At 41.4% G+C, this 20040-nt stretch overlaps 1 protein-coding gene across 4 annotated transcripts in view; it reads left to right on the top strand.

Moving 5' to 3' along the window:
* Positions 1–20040, top strand: part of ETV5 (ETS variant transcription factor 5) — a 58809-nt gene that overhangs the window by 29321 nt on the left and 9448 nt on the right. For all 4 annotated transcript variants that reach the window (XM_089509410.1, XM_089509411.1, XM_089509412.1 and 1 more), the window contains 4 exons: positions 6180–6436; positions 10292–10354; positions 12590–12658; positions 13207–13376. In XM_089509410.1, coding sequence (XP_089365536.1) covers positions 6180–6436; positions 10292–10354; positions 12590–12658; positions 13207–13376 — 559 coding nt within the window. The remainder of the gene's footprint in view (positions 1–6179; positions 6437–10291; positions 10355–12589; positions 12659–13206; positions 13377–20040) is intronic.

The following is a 20040-nucleotide window of genomic DNA, read 5'->3' on the forward strand; positions in this document are numbered from 1 at the left end:
GACCAAAGTTTGGCAACCACTGGTGTAGTGGATTTAGTGTTGGACTAGGACTCCAGGAGACCACAATTCAAATTCCCACTCAGACATGGAAACCCACTGACTTGCCTACCTTGGGAAAATCATACTCTTTGAGGAAGGCAATGATAGACCTCTTCTGAGGAAACCCTAGGTCATGATAAAGTGGAGTCAACTTGAAGGAACACAACAACCACAAGCTCTAGGTAAGATTAATACTGGATTTCATAGGTATTTTAAAGATTAACAATTTCATTTGTATAGCCTGAGTTTTCATGGAGACTTAGCCCACTTGGTCAGATGCATGGAGTGTTGTCCAAGATTTCTGGTATATATACAGTATGTATGGTAGGAAGTTTGGAATTTTAGACAGTGAGGTCAAAGGGGAAATGACACCAAAAAGAACTGACTTTTGTGTAACCTGTATATATACTCAGATGACTTCAACTGCAGTGAAATTGAAGCATCAATGTCAGGTTTGCTAATACATACACACCTCCACTTTGGTGAAACTTGTTATATTAAGGCTCGGCATACACCTTTAAGTAGGGAAAGAAACTGAGAAGAAGAAGAAAAACGTTTGACTTATTGCAGGAATGCATTCCCTTGATTACCTTTATTCCTAGGCTGTTTACAAATGGCAATTTTGATTCTTTGAAACTGTGAAATGTATCTGCTTTGGAATCAAGGCAAACATCCACATCTTGAGAAGTATGACTCATAGTTGATTTTTTTTTTTTTTTGGCTTGGTATCTCAGGAACACTGAGTGGCATATATAAAGGAACTGATTTCTGCTTCTCGTGCTGCCACAGGGATAGTGTATTCTCAATACATGCTAAAGTAGAGTTGGGTAACTGTGGCCTGCTAGATGTTGTTAGATGCAACTCCCATCAGCAGTAATCACACTAGGGGGCAAACAGGGTTTAAACAAGAGTTAAACGAGAGTTAAACAGGAAATGTCTGGTGTTTATCACCCAACATTTCCTGTTTAACTCTTGTTTAACTCTCGTTTAAATCCTGTTTGCCCCTAGTGTGATGAAGCAGATAGAGAGTGGTGAATGAGTGTTGCATTTCAGCAAGATATGAAGAGCTACAGTTGCCAATGCATGTGCTGAAGGTTTGGGTTTGGTGTGTGTGTTTGTCTATGATTTTAATGGAATCACTAGCATTCTGAACAGTACGTTCTAAAATGGAGCACTGAAATGGCAGGCCTCTCAATGCTCCCTCCTTCTCATCTTCAGATACAGAAAACTTGCTGCTCAGTGTCGTAGGGGAAAAGGAACATAAGAAAAGCTACACTGGATCAAGTGGAAGGGCTATCTAGTCTAGCATTCTACCTGTGGGAAACCCACAAGTAGAACATGAGTGCATGATTTATCTTTTGAGAAGGATAAACTTCTAGATCACTTCACATTACAAAAAAAAGATGCAGAGCTAGCTCCCCATGGGGAGCCAGAAATAGGACAGCTATCAGACCCCTTGTGGTTGCCCACATTTTATCCCATCCTGCATCTGTATTGATCTTGTCATTATCATTGTCATTAATCTTTAGATTGATTGGGTGTTACTTTCCTTGTATCAGATGTGACAAAATGTGTCAAAAATTTAAGCCCCCCCCCCCCACACACACACACAAACTGGATCTTGACACAGACATCTTTCATAATAAATCTGGATTTTCTAGACAGCTCCCTATACATGCATGCATTAGAGATTGTTGGTATTCTGGGTCTTTTATTCTCCTCTTTTATTCTGTAACTGCTGTGATATTCCAGATTCCCCATGCAGTTTCTGTAGGAAGTGGAACTTACGACCATAACTTTTCTTCCATTTGTGTGCCTCTCTCATTCCCTGACTCTTCTTGGGAACTCACAGGCTATACAGACCGCCCCTAAGGGGTAGCCTGAAGCCATCTCTTCCTTTGCCAGATTGGGGCCCGTAGCAACTGCGCACCGCAGCCCCAATCTAGCCTTTTTGCACCATGGAAAAGGAGCTATGGCTGCCGGGACCGCTGCTTTTCTGTGTTCCTTTGCCACTGCATAATTTGGACACAGCACCAGAGGCGCACCATGACACACCCGCCATGTGGTGGGGCGCGCAGTGTGACACTAGCATGAGGGCAGAGTCGGGGCATGCATCATGTGGATGTCTCGCCCCCACTCCACCCCCATGCTGGCTTTTGATGCCGGTCTATACAGCCCCTCAGTCTTAGCTACAGATTGTTGCTAGTTATCTGGAAGCCATGCAAGAGATGTCTGAAGCAATAGCATTTCACAGTGAGAGCAGAAGTTGGTTTCCCATGCAGGTTCACTGTTTATTGTTGAGAAAACCACTCTGCCTTTTCAGTCACTTTAGATTTTTCAGCTTCATACTGCTGGGAACATCTCAAAGTATTGCATATACTATTTGCATGGTTGCAGAGCCTTGCAGATGCCATCCTGATGTTAACCAGCAGTTAGCAGGCAGGACTTTCTGAGAAATCCAGTCAGATTTTGTGTATGTACCTTGATGTATCTCAAAGCTATGCTGGTATTACAGGAGTTGGGATCCTTTTGGGACTATAGTTCCCATAATACATTAGCATTGGCCTTACTGTTTGAAGCTTCTGGGAGTTGAAGTCTGGAGGGCCAAAGATTCCCAAGTCTTGCACTATTGGGTCGATACCCATGTGGGAGCAGTTAAAGCAGCTGGGAGGAGCATTGGCTGGGGCTCAGCACACAGCACAGTTAATCTGTTTTCTGTAGAATGAAATGAGAAATATTTTATTCATCAATACTAGTTTAGAAACACCACAGGAACATAAATTAAAACTTCAAAAGAAGAGCTTACCTCCAGATAGAAATCTCATATCATATTTCCCAGTGACCCAATCAATTTGAAGTTGACTGGGTATCTAAAGTTGCTTTTTAGACAAACACACCACCACCTGGCCATGAGTTCCCAATGACCTTAAAGCTATGCTAGGGACACTCTGCACAGTCCTATCTGGAAGTGCCTCTTCCTGCAGAGGCCATACCAGCACAGCTCTAAAATTTCATTCAGAAAGGTTAGAAGGACAAGGATCGGAAGTAGAGTAATCTGGGCCTGTCAGCTGCAGAGGATTGTGTTACAGGGCCAAATGGAGCCTGAGTGCTTTTTCATGCTTGGGAAAGGCATTGATTGATAGTACTTGCCTTTCAAGGTGCTGGGATGCTGCAGAATTCAGCAGAGGGAGAGGGTGTTTGTTTGCCAATAGCCTCTCATACATGAGAATCAAAGATCTAAGGAGTTCAAGCTTTTCTTTTCTTTACCCTGTCCCCCTATTTAATTCCTCTGACGACTTAACTTGTCTGGTCCACCCAGTTGGTTCCTATGGAAAAAAATGGGTACCTAGGGAAAATGAACCTGCTTCTCTCTAGTCCTTTCCCACACATGTAGGTCTAAATCCAATTACTAGTCCCAAATAAAGCAGACCCATTAAAAGTATAATTGGGATCTACTTACCATTTAACAGTTGATTTGATAGGTCTACTCTAGCTGGGACTAATAATTGGATTTAGCTCTCTCAAGTCCAATTAGCCCTTGAAGAGTATCAGTATCGGATCAAGAATCAAGGGTGCTTGGCTAGCATCCAGACTAGAGCTTGGAAATTTTACCTTTGGGGACTACAACTCCCAAAATCCCCAGCCTGGCTTGTACAAAAATCCTGTTAAAAGAAAACAATTGCTGTGTAATCTGCTCTTTTCTGACTCCCCTCAAATTATCTCCCCAGGATACTGGAAATTCCAAGAGTGAAGTGGCACTCCCAGCAGGTTTTAAGTTAAAACATTAGCTCTAACTGTGAGCTCCATTGCTCTCGTGCCAGGAGCGTGCTCTATGTGTCCTATACAGCATAAATGCTTTCCCGAAAGCACGCATATTTCCTTCTGCATGGAGAGTTAAAGGCTTAATCCCTAGCTTTGTAGGCAGATTAGCAGCCACTTGGTATTCACAGATTGCTGAATAGATTCAGAATTATGTAACCTCTTGTTTGCTTCAGCAGAGTGAAATGTGGCCATAGCAGAGTGCTGCATTCCTGTTCTTCAACAAAGAGCAAGTTGCTCATTCCTCTCACTGGGGATGTTCTTGATCTGCTGAAGGCCTGGTTGCCATGAAAGGACTATCTCTGGTGTTTCTGCAGAGGTCAATAAGTGGATTTTCTTTTGATACTGCCCCCTCATGGTGCCTGAATTTCAGCCCACTTCCACCCTCTTGTTGTTGTGTGCCTTCAAGTCATTTCCAACTTGTGGTGACCCTAAGGTGAACCTATCACAGGTTTCTGAGGCTGAGAGTGTGTGCCTCACCCAAGGTCACCCAGTGGGTTTCCTGTCTGAGAGGAGAATTGAACCCTAGTCTCCAGAGTTGTAGTCCAGTGCTCAAACTGCTACACCACACTGGTGCTCTCACCCCCTCATTGCTACCACTGTATTCCAATTCAGCTGTTTTTCAGTGAAAATACAAACATTGGGGGGCTTGAGCAAAGCTTGGAAATATTACTGGTGCAGGAGAACTAACAGTGATTATAAACCTTTTTAAAAAACCTTTGTGGGTAATTTGTTGGTTGTTACTCATAAGTGCCAAGTAATATAGCTTATTTTAAAAGTGCTATTTTTTAATTGATTCACTTTAAAATGTAAAAAAAAAAACCCACCAAAAGTAATAATTTGAAACAAGCAAGGAGGACTCAGTATGCAAACCCCCTGACATTTGCCTTACACTTGTTAGAACACTGACAATTAACACAGGCAAGAAAAAAATATTTCTCTTTCCAGACTTGTTGTGTAACTTATTTTTTAAAAAACAGACGTTGATGGAGTCAGTTATAAAGATGTTGGCTAAGAGATTGATGAAGCTCAGGGAATCCCCTTGCTTTTTGTTTCCATTCTTTTGTTTCCATTCCATTCCAGAGAAGTAATAGTGCCACTGTATTCTGCTTTGGCCAAGCCCCACCTGCAATATTGTGTCCCGTTCTGGGCACCACAATTCAAAAAGGACATTGAGAAACTGGAGCGTGTCCAAAGGAGGGCAGCTAAAATGGTGAAGGGTCTGGAAACCATGTCCTATGAGGAACGACTTAGGGAGCTGGGGATGTTTAGCCTGGAGAGAAGAAGATTAAGAGGTGATATGATAGCCCTGTTTAAATTTTTGAAGGGGTGTCACATTGAGGAGGGAACAAGCTTGTTTTCTGCTGTTCCAGAGAACAGGACCAGGAACAATGGATCCAAGCTGCAGGAAAAGAAATTCCACCTCAACATTAGGAGGAACTTCCTGACAGTAAGGGCTGTTTAACAGTGGAATAAACTTCCTTGGAGTGTAGTGGAGTCTCCTTCTTTGGAGGTCTTTAAGCAGAGGCTGGATGGCCATCTGTCAGGGGTGCTTTGATTTGGATTTTCTGCATGGCAGGGGGTTGGACTGGATGCCCCTTGTGGTCTCTTCCAACTCTACGATTCTATGAGTCTATGATTCTCTGAAACCTAATGCTCACTGAATATTACTTGGTAAAGCTGGGTCAGCAAGAAAAGAAAAAGACTGCCTTAGAGGTGGACAGACCGAATCAAGAAAGCCATAGACCTGAGTTTGCAAGACAAGAGCAGGTACAGTCTGTTTAGGAGGCCTCTCATTCATAGGTTTGCCATCAGTTGAAGCCGACTTGATGGCAGATTTATAAGAACAAATCTGTAGTTTGGGCCCATTGGATGCTGTGTTTCAGCATCACTGTCCTGTAGCAGCTCTTTGTTTAGATTATAGCTCCACTTGCTCTAGAACTCATTTTCAAAACTGGGTATGTGTTTTGCTACAAAGTGATCCTGATGTGAGCACCTTGTGGGCAGACAAGGTTGAATGCCCCTTGCCCTTGGTCATCGTTCCACAAGTACAACTGGCAACCACCCTGTTCTGCCCCATCGTAACAGAATGATGTTGTCACATTGCATTAGGCTATTCGTAATATAAATGCATTTCTGTTATGTCTGCTCTCTAAATATATGATTTCTTGGGCTGAAACAGAGTTTTGAAAGCCTCCTTGTGTCAGGGTTTACTTGGTTTGTATAGTAGTACAACCTCAAGGAAGACCATAATGGGATCTGTTAACTGTGGTTAGCACTAATATGCACTCTCACTCTCTTTTTATCTTATTTTTACCAAGGTTTCAGAGACAGATGTCTGAACCCTGCCACCCATATCCTCCAACCGGGCTTTCTGGGGACAATCGTCCAATTTACCACAGGCAGATGTCAGAGCCTATTGTCCCTGCTGCCACCCTTCCTCCTCAGGGATTCAAACAAGAATACCATGACCCGCTGTATGATCATGGGGTGCCAGGCATTCCAGGGGCTCAGGCACATGGATTCCAGTCTCCAATGGGAATCAAGCAAGAGCCCAGGGACTACTGCATTGATTCAGGTGAGTGGCTTGGGTCTCTCTTGGCCTTGTATACAAATGGACTATTGTTTTCAATAACTGTCATCTGTATATAACGTGCCTCAATATCATCAGTATTCATTCTGCATTACATTCATTATGCCTCTCAAACCCATGGGGTGGTGAAATAATCCCTGCTCTGTTTCCTTTGTGTGCACAGCATTCTTTATATTCCTCAGAAATAATATGGACATTTTGAAACTTCAGTGTCTTTGTAGTGCAGAAATGTGAACCATGTGGCCCTCCTGGTATTCCTGAACTGCAGTTCCAAATATCCTTCATTATTGGATGCACTGGCTCAAGGTGCCAAGAGTTGCAGCCAAAAAAAAAAAACTACAAAGGCCTAATGATTCTCACCTTTTGTAGTTCTACACCATCCAGTTGCAACATTTTTATTTATTTGTTTGTTTACTTTATATCCTGCTTTTTCTACCAGTGCTGGGCCTTACAGCATAAAAACAGGTACAGATATGAAGGATATGTGTAGATTAAAAGCTTACAAAATTTTATTCTTAAAATGCAAAGAAACAATATACTGTGTTAAATGAAACTATCTATTATGTCAAAACTGGTTAAGAAAACATTGGTTGTTGTTTTTTAAGCCGCTATAAATGTGCACTATAGATACACTCTGTGAGGAATGTATAGATATCTTTTGCATAGAACCATGTATGTGTTTGTTTGTGTATGTAGCATTTGCTGTGCTTAACAAGGTATTGCAGCACTTGTTCCTCTCTTGTTCTCACCAGGAAGAGAGATGGAGGACATCATAGACCACCCACCTGTTGCTCCTCTGCTCTGTTTGCTATATTTCTTTCTGAGGCTTCTTCTTATCTTTTCCCACCTCATCCCACCATTATTTGAAAACTGTAGCTTGTGCTCTTTCTGCTGAAGGGAAACAGGGAGCAGCAGCTGCCTTTTGTGGCAACGTTTAACCTACTTAGAATGCTAGAGTGTCTCTTTCTGGCTTAAAAAAATAGATTTAAAAATCAGGCATTCAACAGATGTAGTGGAATCTAAGCTTCCATAATCTGAAGCGTATTAATGGAGGGCAGCCAGGGGAGGATGGTGTGGCATGGAGAGGAAGAGGGAAACAGGCTTGCATGCTCCTATACAAAAGCTCTACCCAGCAGCTCTTCTCTGCTGGATAGCTGTGAACCTGCAGTTGACGCTGGGTCACTTCTGAACACTCCCTCTGGTACATTTGGATGGGGGGGGGGGAAGGGTTGTAAGGAAGGGAATGCCTGATTGCTTGTTAGATTGTGCAGCTGCTGTTGGTGCTGGGCCCACCCCATAACTGCAAATCGCCTTAGGCCTAAAAATACCATGACCTCTCAGAGGCAGGGTGGAACAGATGGAAGAAGATCTAAAGTTGAAAGAATTTGTTCCCCTCTTCTTTCCCTTCTCACGTGTTCTTGGAGAGAATGCAAAATATGAAGTTTGAATTTTAGATCCTCCCCCTGGGAGTGGTTTGGATACCCTTTCCAGTCTAACCTTTAGGTTCATAAGGATTTCCTCCCCATGCTATGGGGAAGGCAGTGCCTCCTGGGGAGAGACAGCTGTAGCAATGAGGTGGATCATGTTACAACATCCAGGAACAATATGATGTACCTGATTTTCAAGGGATCATATTATTGTCCACCAGTTCAGGACATCTCCTATTTACTTGTTGATTCATCTTGCCTTTTTACACCTAATCCCAGTACATAATTAATCCTAGCACATGGAGAAGAGTCAGAATAATTTATATCAGGGGCCTATTTTCTCTGTGGAACCTGTTTTCCCCTAGATACCAGGAAATTTTAGGAGGGACCATAGATCCCCTTAGTGATAAAGCATATGCTTTTCGTGCAAAAAGTCTTAAATTAGACCTCTGATACTTCCATTTCAAATCATTGTCTAGTGGAAAGACCATTATGCAGGGATCCTGGACAGTCAATTGCATCACAATAAATAGTACGGAGCTATATGCACCAGTGCTCTTGAGTCTATATGTGGCAGCTTCATATGTTCATAGTCCTATTTATACTTTATTTTTATGTGCTGATGTATAGAGGTTTGAAACAGCAGGCCCTCAAACATGATTACGGTATTGATTTTTAAAAAATGCATCAATTTTCTTAGTTTTGGATTTATCTTTTCATCTCACTTGTCTGAACACCCTATAACCATCTCAGGAATTTGAATAACTGGAAGTTTTGCTTGCTGGGACTATTATTTGCATTGGTTTGGAGAAGACATGAGATTCCATTGCAGGGGTTTGCCTGCAAGGACTGTATCTTGCTTTATGACCCCATTAGAGATCATTAGAGCTGAAGAATCCCCTCTTTCTGTCCTACCACCATCTCAGTCTTGTTTGGTGGGAAAAGGGAGATGACCTTCTCCCATACTTCTTCCTTTCCTTGAGAGGCCAGGATGGCCCCATCCCTGATCGCTTTCCGTCAGCAGATCAAAACATTTTTGTGCCATCAGGCTTTCACAAACTGACTAGAGTTGGGCTTTTAATGTATTGTTTTCAATTTGTATTGTTTTAAATATGCTGTTCAACAACTTGGGTCCCATTATTGGGAGAAAGGCAGGATATAAAATAATGATAGCAACAGTAACATTAATATGATGGTTTCCTGTAAATTCTGCGTGTCAGCTACAACCATGCAGGGAGCTGGTTAGGCCTGTAGCTTCTTATTGCACAGTAATGAGAATCTTCCACAGCTGATGGCAACAGGAGTTATTGTTATGACAAGGTAATAAATTACTGGGTTCTGCAGTTGTATAGGCTCACCACCCAGTGAGTTTTAGCCCTCTGAATTTAAAATTCATCTGAATCCAGCTTGGGGAATGCAGGACCACCCTCTCTGCTCATGATATTCACCTTTGTCTGTAATCTGATGCATGGTAATTTAGGCAGGATTTTATCAAATTTAAATTCAGAAGCATTGGTTATACAACCATACCACCAGCCAGTCCCACCTGATTTTGGAACTTAAGTATGGCTGTGCCTAGTTAGAACTGGATGGGTGGTAGGGTGAGGAGACTCCTACCTGAAATCCTGGAGGGCCACTGCCAGTCAAAATTGACAATATTGGGACCAGTTGGCCCTTCTAAGGCAGCTTTCTATGTTCCTGTGTTCTTAGGACAATCATGTGACCTGTTCAGTATGAAATATTCCAAGTATATATGTTGGGCAGTTTGTTACCAGTTGGATACATCATACTGGGGTTTATCATTTGATGAGCAGTACTTAAATTTTTCTGCTAGGAAGCTGTAATTTATTTCTCTGAATTAAAGATCCCAAGGTACTCTGCTGCTATCCTTCCTCCTCAGGGATTCAAGCAATACCATGACCCACTCAAGGAGTGTAATTCAGAGGAGAGGGTTGGCACTCTACAGCAGGGAATTCTAAATGCCTCACCAAACTACAAATACCAGGATTCCATAGGTTGGAATGATGATAGTTAAAGTGGCATTGAACTACTGTAACTTCTTTGTTGGAAGAAAGTACATTCCATAGCTTCTCTACATTTTTATTTAATAATAAGCAACATGGCTCAATGGGGCTTATTCTGAAGTAAGTTTGAATAGGGTTACAATCTTTCAGTATAAAGGAGCAGTAAGGCTCATGTCCTGTTGAATGGAGGATGCAATATGCAAAGCATTTGTTGTGGGGTGGCAGGGTCTTGAACAATACTTCTCTAAAATTTCCAACAGCCAAGTGAAATCACACAAATCTGTATGTCTGGTATATCTGGGGTTTTCTTTGAAGATATGTCTATCTGAATAAGAAGTGAAATATGTGTATATAGGGTATTACTAACTTCTTCTCCATCTTTTTTTCAGAAGTGCCTAACTGCCAGTCAGCATATGTGAGAGGAGGAAGCTACTTCCCCAATAGTCATGATGGTAAGTGAGCAGTCAACTATATACATAGTTATGCATGTCTGCATAAAGTTGAAATAAAATTGAGGCACATGAATGTGGAGCGGGACGTGATTATCCCAATAGTAAGGTGGTGGGGGAATGTTCTCTCTCATAACCACTTGAAAGAGCTGGTTGTGTTCAGCCTGGGGAAGAGACATGATCACAGTCTTTGCATAATTAAAAGATAGACGATGGAGCAGATTTGCTCTCTGTTGCTCCAGAGGTCAAAACTAGAACCAATGAATAGAAGTTGCAAGAGAGCCCTATTTCCTTCAGATACTGGGAGAAACTTCCTAATGGCCAAACTCACCAGAAAGTAGAGGGTTCTCCTTAGGTGGAAGTATTTAAGCAAAGGTTAGACAGTCAGAAACACTGTACCTCATCCTGTTTTATAGACTGTGCACTAAGCAGATTGTTGGATTAAATGACCTCAAGGGTTTGTATCAAGTCTCATAATTCTGTGGAACCATTAGCACTGACTTTCATATCTCTGCTTAAAAGATCTGAAACACAGGAGGAGAAACCAAGGAAACAGTGCAAGGCTCTGGCTAATAACAACATTTCATGCATTTATATAATGGTTAAAAGTATTTAGATTTTAAAAAATAATAATAATCCTCACAACAGCCAAAGACTGTGATTGTCGCCCTAATTCAAAGGGGAACCAAGGCAAAGAGAGTGGCTTGCATAAGACTATAGACAGTGAGATCCAAAGAAGGGTATTCCTGGTGTATGGCCACACTACACTTCACTTGATATTTCTCTTCTTCCTCTTGCTTTGCCTTGTTTGGTGGTTCTTTCCTTGCTACTTTCTGCCTTTTCTCTTGCTGGTTCAGATCCCACTGATGAACTAAAAAAGTAATCTTAGGCAAGGCACTGTCTCTCAGCTTCAGTTTCCCATTGCAGCAAGGGGATAATCACACAAGATTGATCTTCACAATGCTAATTGTGGCCTATTTAGAGTATGAAAAAGTGACTTTGGTGGCATAAACTCCTTGGTTCATCCAGTTATGCTGGCTAGTTTTATATCTGGTAATTATAATCCCCCAAAAAACTAAAATATCTAAACACTGATCCAATTAATTGGCCAGCAAATTCTGGAAAAGAGCAACTTGCTTCCAGTACTGGTGGAAAAGATCCATTGTCTAATGCAACCACATAAAGCTTTCTCCTCTCTGCAGAATCCTGTGCTGCCTCTTCTTAAATACTCCTACCTGTTCCTACCAACAAAAAGAAAATTGGCAGTTGCAGAGAGTGTGTCACCCTGTTAATAACACTGTGAATTATGTTTTCACACCATCACATTAACTGGACCAGGGAAGCCTGTTTTATTCAGATGATGATGATATGTTGTATTTTGATAAATACTCCTCATCTTACTGCAAATTGTCTTGGTTCCATTGCTAGAAAGCCTATAGTGACAGTGTTCTTTTAAAGCCCATCAGAAATTCACTATGTCTGCTGCCAGTTTCTTTTGCTAGAAAAGGATATTTTACTCACAGAGTGGTTTCTTCCACTTTGTCTCCTCCTTTGGCACATTAGCTGGCACTGCCAGCTGCCATGGTTACAGGAGTTGCTATAAAAGTCGGGCTCCAATGGAAAATTATCTGAGCAAGCCATTTTTCTCACACACATGTATACAGAGCTCTTTGAACTACCAATGAAGCAGTGCCACCTGGCAATGTCTAGATAGAGTAGGAACAAAATGTTGCCTAGATCAACTAACAACCACAGTCCATGCTTGTCCCTGCTAGTCTAAAAGGCAGAACTGAAGACTGGCAAAGTTAGTGCAGGTGAAATCCAAAGTTAGTGCAGGTGAAATCCAGCAGAGCAACTGCAGTACAAGAAGCCTGTTTGATTTGGTACTATTCTGTATGCAAAACCTTTTAAATGGCATTTGCAATTTAACACGTCTGTGTGAAACTAGTCCTGTGGGAACCTACTGTCTGGACAACTCCTTACACTCACAGAAGCAGCAGGCAGCATATTTGCAAATGAGCATTTCAGGGCCTTACCTGCAGACTTTAATAAGTGACTGAATAGCTAACATTTCTGACAACAGGCAAAAAAGGAATGCACAGCCTAACTGTGTATGTACCAGTAACCTGGTAGCCTGGGGATTCTATGAGTTTTAGTCCAGAAAAGTAACTTTTCCAAGCTGTGAAAAGAATAAAACAAAATTTGTGAGCTAATGGATATGTCTTCTCCCTTAACTAGGGTTCTCCTATGAGAAAGATGCCCGATTGTACTTTGATGATACTTGTGTTGTACCAGAGAGAATGGAAGGTAAGCACTGGACTCTCTCTTTCTTTCACACAAATACACACACACACACACACACACACACACATACATATTTTGGGGTGAGTGAAAGGGTATGGGGGGCTGGGAAGGTTTCAGTGAGCTGAGATATGTCAGAAAATGGGTTAGCCAAAAGCAGCCCTTCCATCTGTTTCAGCAAAGTCAGCCTCGTTTGGGACACATACTATGAAAGAATTCTCCAAATGTTTCTGAGTTTTAGTCATAGATCTTTTATGAATTTGGTGGCCAAAATATATATAGGAAGGTGTATTTTTCCAGTGCATATTACATCACATATTTCTTCCCAAAGTCCTCCAGCCACATGTCCAGTGACTATGTTGGCTGGGGGCTTCTGGGAGCTGGAGTCCAAAAAAGTAACTTTTCCAAGCATAAGAGGGGAGGTGCAAAAAGATGCACCAGTAGTCAGATTTGCAATCACTTCTGAAACTGTTTGAGAAGCAGAGAAATCTATATCATGAAAAGGTGAGGCTCTTTAAATATCAGTTCTAACTGGTATCTGTTGTTGTAAACAGGTAAAGTGAAGCAAGAACCCACAGTATACCGTGAAGGGCCTCCTTACCAAAGACGAGGGTCACTCCAGCTGTGGCAGTTTCTCGTCACACTCCTTGACGATCCAGCCAATGCTCACTTTATTGCTTGGACTGGTAGGGGCATGGAATTCAAGCTGATTGAGCCAGAAGAGGTAAGAATATGAGAGCCTCCTTCCCATCACTATTGTTGTTGTACCTTTAACTTTCCAATGACTAAACAACAGGTTTGAGTTTCAACTAGCTGAATGTCTGGAAATCCAAACAAATAGCTTTTCCCAACTTAGTGCCCACCAGATATGTTGGGTTACAATTACAGTTCCCATCATCCATTGGCAATGCTGGTTGAGGATTAAAGGAGTTGTGGCCCAACACTCTTTGGAAGGCACCTCACTGGGAAAGGCAGTACTAGAAAGTGTTAGCAAAAGAAAAGGATAAAATATCTGAAGATAAAAGCAATATTTTGAAATTGCTGTCTGTGACCAAACTCGCCTTTTCATTGAAAGAAGAAAATAGGATGAAATCTTAGGTTAGTTGCTGTTCCTCCTTTTATACCTATCTCTGTGCCAGGGCCACTTGACAAGGGTCAGAATAGTCAGTGTTTGCTATTTCAGAAAAGTAGTGGTTATGTCTCTGGTTAATGCAAGTTAGATGACTGTAACCATAGCACATGGCCGAACTATGGTTTCTACCTTAACGGTGAAACATTTTGTTCAGTGGTAACATTTGGCTTGCACCAGAAATTTGCAGATTTTTTATCATTCTAATTTTATAATTCCAATGTTCCTGTATGGTGCAGTACAGCAGTGTAGACCCATGAGGTGGGTGGTTGTCAGTAAAGGCATTCTCAAGAATCTTCCATATGGCTGCTTGTTAGGGATGTGACCATAGTGGATTAGAATTGATAAGCTCAAAGAGACATAATAGATGTAGATAGAAGGTGATACTCCAAAGATACAAACAGCTTCCTAGTGTGCAGAACACATGCCTGGACACAACTCATAAATGAATGGCTAGCACTGTGTGACCCTCATGTGGAAATGGATCACACATGCTGAATCACACATGCGATCAGCAAATTGCTACCTTCTTCTATATTCCCTATGAGAGAGGTGTGTGACTTCACCTTTGTACAACAAGGCAGCTCTTGTCAGAACTTTTCGTAACATCCTAAAGCTGCCTGGTCTGTTGTTGAAAAAAAGTGTACACTTTGGATGAACCATGTGATGCTTTGAAAAGTCCATGACTCCTACATGAATAACTATTGTGACAATTAATCTGTCCTAGTTATCAACTGACTTGCAGATTGCAAATGGAACTTCTCATGAATGGCACTCAGGGTGGAAGCAAGAGCCAGAGCAGCAGCAAATAGAACCATTTTTGGAATTGTGTAAATGTGTTTATTGAATCTTCTCCAGTCCACATTATTGTCAGATAGAGAGAAACCACAGAGCAGATGGCAGGAGGCCCAGCTTCCACATTTCTTGCTGAATATATTGAGCACAAATTTGCTTGGTTTGGCTGTTGGTGCATCTGATTGTTTGCCAGTGATGACTCCCTGTCTTAATTGGTTGGATTGCCTTTCAGTCGTTAGATTATCTTCTTGAGCTATTGTAATTGCATGATCTTATTAAATATAAAATGCAATTGGACTAGACACAAGACATTTTACAGGGTGCACTGATTTTGGATTGTGTGACCCTTGTGACAGAAGGCATCTTTGAATTCACTGAGGGCAGCATTATTAGATTTCAGACATCAATAGACAATTCTGTTTAACTGCACAGATTCAGCTGTTCAGTTTGTTGATATATTTGCTACATACATTTTTGTCCTGCCTTTCCTTCTGTAAGTTCAGTGTGGTGTATATGAATCTACTCCCCCTGCAAGTTAGTCGTCTGAGAAAAGGAGTGCTTGGCTAAGGTCATCCAGTAAGTTTCATGACTCAGTTGGGATGAAGCTCTAGGTCTTCCAAGTTCCAGTTCTGAACCCAAACCACTATACCACACTGGGTCTCCAGCATGTGGAGCTCCATCAGCAGATTTTGCTCCATACGTACTGGAGCAAGCTCCCTGAAAGTCAGGTTTTTTCCTGCCTAAGCTCCTAGGAGAGTTTAGCAGTACAAATGCAAAGCTTTAGGCATGCCAACAATTCATGTCCACAGATGGAAGGGGGAAGTGGAACCAAGGCTTTGCCACTGCACCTGATGGGTGGTCTGTAGCCAGAGTACCCACTAAAGCAATGAGAGAGCCAACCCCTCCTTCTGTCTTCCCCATATTTAAGCTTAGAACAAGAGATTTTCTTCCAACCCTGTGCTGCATTTCAGAGATGTAGCACAATGCCAGATACATCTTTGGGAGAAGGGATGAACTTTGGAAAGGACAAATCTTTGGCTAGCAATAATAGCCTAAATATATTGAACCCTAGTTTATTGATTATTACTTATTTATTGCATGAATTAGTGCATTTATTTGATTTGATTTGTGCATATGTATATATCCAAACCTACCCCATTACCTTTCTGAGGTTAAAAAAAATAAAATGTACAACTCACTCATGGGCCTTTTCAGCAGTAGCATCGTGATTGTGGAATGTTCTCCCCTCCAAACTTTGGTTGAGTCTCAATACAAGTTTCAGAACTAACTGAAAAGACCTTTGAGTCATGGCTCTTTGATCATAATAATAGATGTTTCCTTTTTTAAAATTCTATTTATTGCCATTTAATTGCTGTGAACCACCCCAGGATCAAATACCATGTTGAAGCAGGATATCAGTTCAATTGGGAAAAATCAACAACCCTATTCTGTCCCTATGAGTACTTTCTACATAATGTTGACAATTCAAGGAGCTTTTGTTGTTAGTGGTGCAGTTGGTGGAAAGGTTGATACGTCAACACTGAAAGTCTGGCCAATATTCTGCTATTGAATAATGGGTAACAGGGAATCAGTATGCTAGAAAAGTCTTATGTAGGAGACTCATGAAACCACAGACTTGTAATTATTAGCTTAAGGCTGATCACTCCCCCCCCCATGCCCCAGTTTCTATAGAACCTTTTTTTCTCTTCTAGGGTGAAAGTGAAAGCCCCCTCCCCTAGAAATCAGTGAAGAAATCCAGACTTATTGTCGCTCTGGTTGGATATCACTGCATCCAACCAAAAACACCACAGAATACCACGTCTAATTCTTATCTTTTTTGGGGTGAAAATAATTTTTTGGAGACAAGTTTGGGATCTTTTAAAATGGACTATGTCTTCATCTCTGAAGTATGACGCTACTGTGTCCAATTGAATATTGTTTGCACTGGCAGAATTATTTTTAAATGCTTAGGGAAACAACAGTACTTCACATGAAATTAGATATGGTGAAGAAAGAGCAGGATAGCTTCTTTTTTCTGGTTCCTCCCCACTCCCCTTTAAGATTTTTTTGTCCATAGGTATTGAAGCAAAAAGGATTCCAGATTTAACAATATACAGAGTGATTAAAATGTGCAGTTAAAAATAGCACATAAGAAAGATTCTAGTGAGATTTTGTTTCTTGCTTCTTCCCTGCTAATTCTTTGATGCCGCTCACTGACTCTCCACAACGGTTTCCAAATTAGCAGGTCTTTTTCTCATAACTGAAGATGTGAGAAATTACCCCTAAAATACATGCAAAGAAGCTAATAACAGGAGTGAGAAAATCAGTTGTGTTATATTGTCACAGTATCATTGGATAAACTATATATTTACAATGGTGAAAATCCAAATACCACTAAAAATATATGCAATAAATTTACAGTTATATCAAGGTTCACCATCTGTTATGGATGTAAAATTGCTCAGATGTTAATCTGCACAGGTACATTTTCTTTACAATCTGACAAAATGCTGAAGAAAGAGCATTTCTCTTTTATCATTCATCTGTTTTGAACAGTTCTTGTTCATAGGGAGTGTAGCAGCAGAAAGGGGCAAACTCGTCTCTTTATTAGTTAACAATGCCCCCAGGAGGTTTACAAAACAGATTGCAAAGCATATGTCACTTTCTGGAAATTCTGCAGCTTTGGATCAATTATAAACAATTATTACCTTTGTTATTGTTTGAAAGGATGGTCTATTTGTTTTTGCTACGTATAATAGGTAGAGTTACTTTTCCTTTTTAATATTCCTTGGAACATTGTCAGTCATTAGAAAACTGTATTTTATTTTTCTTATTAAAATGTTGTTATGTTTCCCAAGAATAAGGATTGTCTAATATGCACGTGTTAGAGCCAGTATGGTGTAGGGGTTTGAACATTGGACTATGACTCTGGAAGACCAGAGTTTGAATCACTGCTCAGCCATGGAAACCCACTCGGTTACCATGGGCAAGTTACAGAATCTCATCCTCACAGGATGGCAGAAGCAAATCCTCTCTAGAGAAACTTGTCAAGAAAACCCCGTGATAGTTCAACTTGGGGTCTCCATAAGTTGGAAATATCTTTGGCTATTTGCATTTTTATTGCTTCCTCTTTTGCAGTCTTCACTGTATATTATTACCATGATAGGTTGAAATCATATTGTGCCAAATGAATTGGGTTTTGTTTTTTTTTTTTTTGTTATAGTAACATAGCACTCCAACTGTTGCTATTTGGCAGGGGAAGTCCCAATTCATCCTCTATCATTTCATTTTTTCCCCAGTTCCTTTTAAAATGCCCCTGTTTCATTCTCATTCTCCCACTTTCCCCCTTCATCCTCAGCTTACTTCAGTTGCTGCAAAAGTGGATTGCACAACTCAGGAGTGAGAGGAGAGGAGGGGGCAGCATTTTGCTCTTCCCATTAGGCTCAGGCATAAGCAAACTGCCGCATCTTGTGTGTTCTTCCTCATTAATACCTTTAGCCACCTCTGATGTTGTTTGGCCACATGCATCCTGGTTTTCATCTATGAAATATGAGAGGATATGAAGTTATTAGCTTCTAGCAGATGTTTTAGGGGTGGGTTTCTTGTGCCTCCAGTTTAATTCTTACTGGGACATTCTTTTATTCTCTCCCCTCCCCCCCCCAATATATATATTTGTTTTCCTCATTTAAGTGTCAGACGGTTGTGTCTAAAAAAGGTTTTCTGCTAATTTCCACTGTCGCTATAGGCTTTGCTCTGTTGTTGCCCTGTGGAGACACTGGGTTTGTAAATAAACCCCTGAAATTACTGACAAGGATCTTGTGGTGCACTTGGTTGTGCTGAATGATGCAGAGGAGGAAGCTGTTTGACTAATAATTGAAACCAGCTGCACAGCCATGCAGTGCATGGTGGGTAATTATCTATAATATACAGTACACTCTGCATGGAAATTGTGGTTTTTGCGAACAACAATTTGGCAGACTCCCCTAGTCAAAGGTCTTTGATAGTCTGCTGTTTCGTTCCCTCTCCATTATGAAAAAGCATTGCTTTGATCTGGAAATGCTTTAACCATGAAACTGTGCTGCCTGGCCTTTTACTTTGGTGAGAAGACCAGGGGAGCACCAGGTGCCTTTGCAAGACCTTGCTTCCTGTTCGAAAGGGAAAGGCTTTTCACTGGAAATTTCACATCTTCCATCTCTGCCCCAAGCAAATGGAAGCAGTTCCATCTCTGCCCCAAGCAAATGGAAGCAGCAGGCTCAATCGAAGGGCTGCCGATAATGACAGTCCTTGCTTTCTGACTGTATTGGCCAGGAAGAGGATGAGAAGAGTTTTGAAGCATCTCATGGTTTTCTCTGCCAGGCTACATAGCAGTAACGAGAAAGCTCTTGCAGGATTTGACTCGAAATCAAAGCCAGGCTGCTGTTAGGTGATTATGTAACCATCACCTACAGGGCGACTTGGAATCTGTGCACTGGCAATGTGCTCTCAGGTATTTTCCTGCTGTTACATACATAAGGAGTGAGCTTGTGTCTGAACATGCAAAATGCAACCAAACATGCTTCCACCCTGGAGCCACTTAGGGGAGGATTAATTCCATAAGCTATTGAGAAGCCTATTGCAATGCATTAGCTTAAAAATAGAGGAGGAGGAGCATAGCAGAATTTCGTGTTCGCTTTCTTCCTTTGACACTAAAGTAATTGGTACACTATTAGATCTACTGAATACAAGTACTGTATGTGCACACAGCTGTGGCGGGCAGTGGTACACTTATCCTTGGGGGTATGAGAACAAGGGGACAAGGTTTTGGATGGAGTGAGTGTGAAGGGGAGTCAAGTGGCACCTCTGTTGTAACTTTACTTGTGATTTTAATTGGACAGACAGAGAATGAACAAAGAGGTGTACAGTGGGTGGGTGGTAAATACATGGTTGTGTGCAGGAGCTAAAGTGATGTGGGGCACTGAGTGAGTACATTCTATTTTCCCTGGTGATATACTATTTAATTCATCCATGCATTTCATTTCCTCCCTGTTTCTTTGTTCTTACAGAAAAACTAGTCTGACTGGTGCATTGCATTAATATAGTTATCTGTTTAGTTGCTGAGGCCATTGGAAACACCCCACATATTTGGTTTAGACTGATGTCCTGCTCCTTTGCCTCAGGTGGGCGCAGGCTGCCTCAGTGCACTTAGTGCTAGGAAATCCCATTAATCTTCTCTGAGTGCCTGGCTGATTGTCCATCCCAGAAATCCCCAGGGAAACAGTAGGTTGGTTGGTTGGCAACAGGCTTATGTCATCAGATCTTCCTCCCAAAGAATGCTGAACTGAGTAATCTCCTCTACACAATTGCTTCAGAATTATATTAGAACTGAGTCAGTGCTCTTGCACACTTTTACGTCCATTAGTTTTCCTGATCATGTCTTGCTGGCTGTGGTTTACATTGCAGTCAATAAGCATAACATGCTAATGGG

Source organism: Sceloporus occidentalis, unplaced genomic scaffold (genome assembly GCF_023333645.1).
Source record: "Sceloporus occidentalis isolate IW3139 unplaced genomic scaffold, rSceOcc1.0.p SCAF_2, whole genome shotgun sequence".
Lineage (NCBI taxonomy): Eukaryota > Metazoa > Chordata > Lepidosauria > Squamata > Phrynosomatidae > Sceloporus > Sceloporus occidentalis.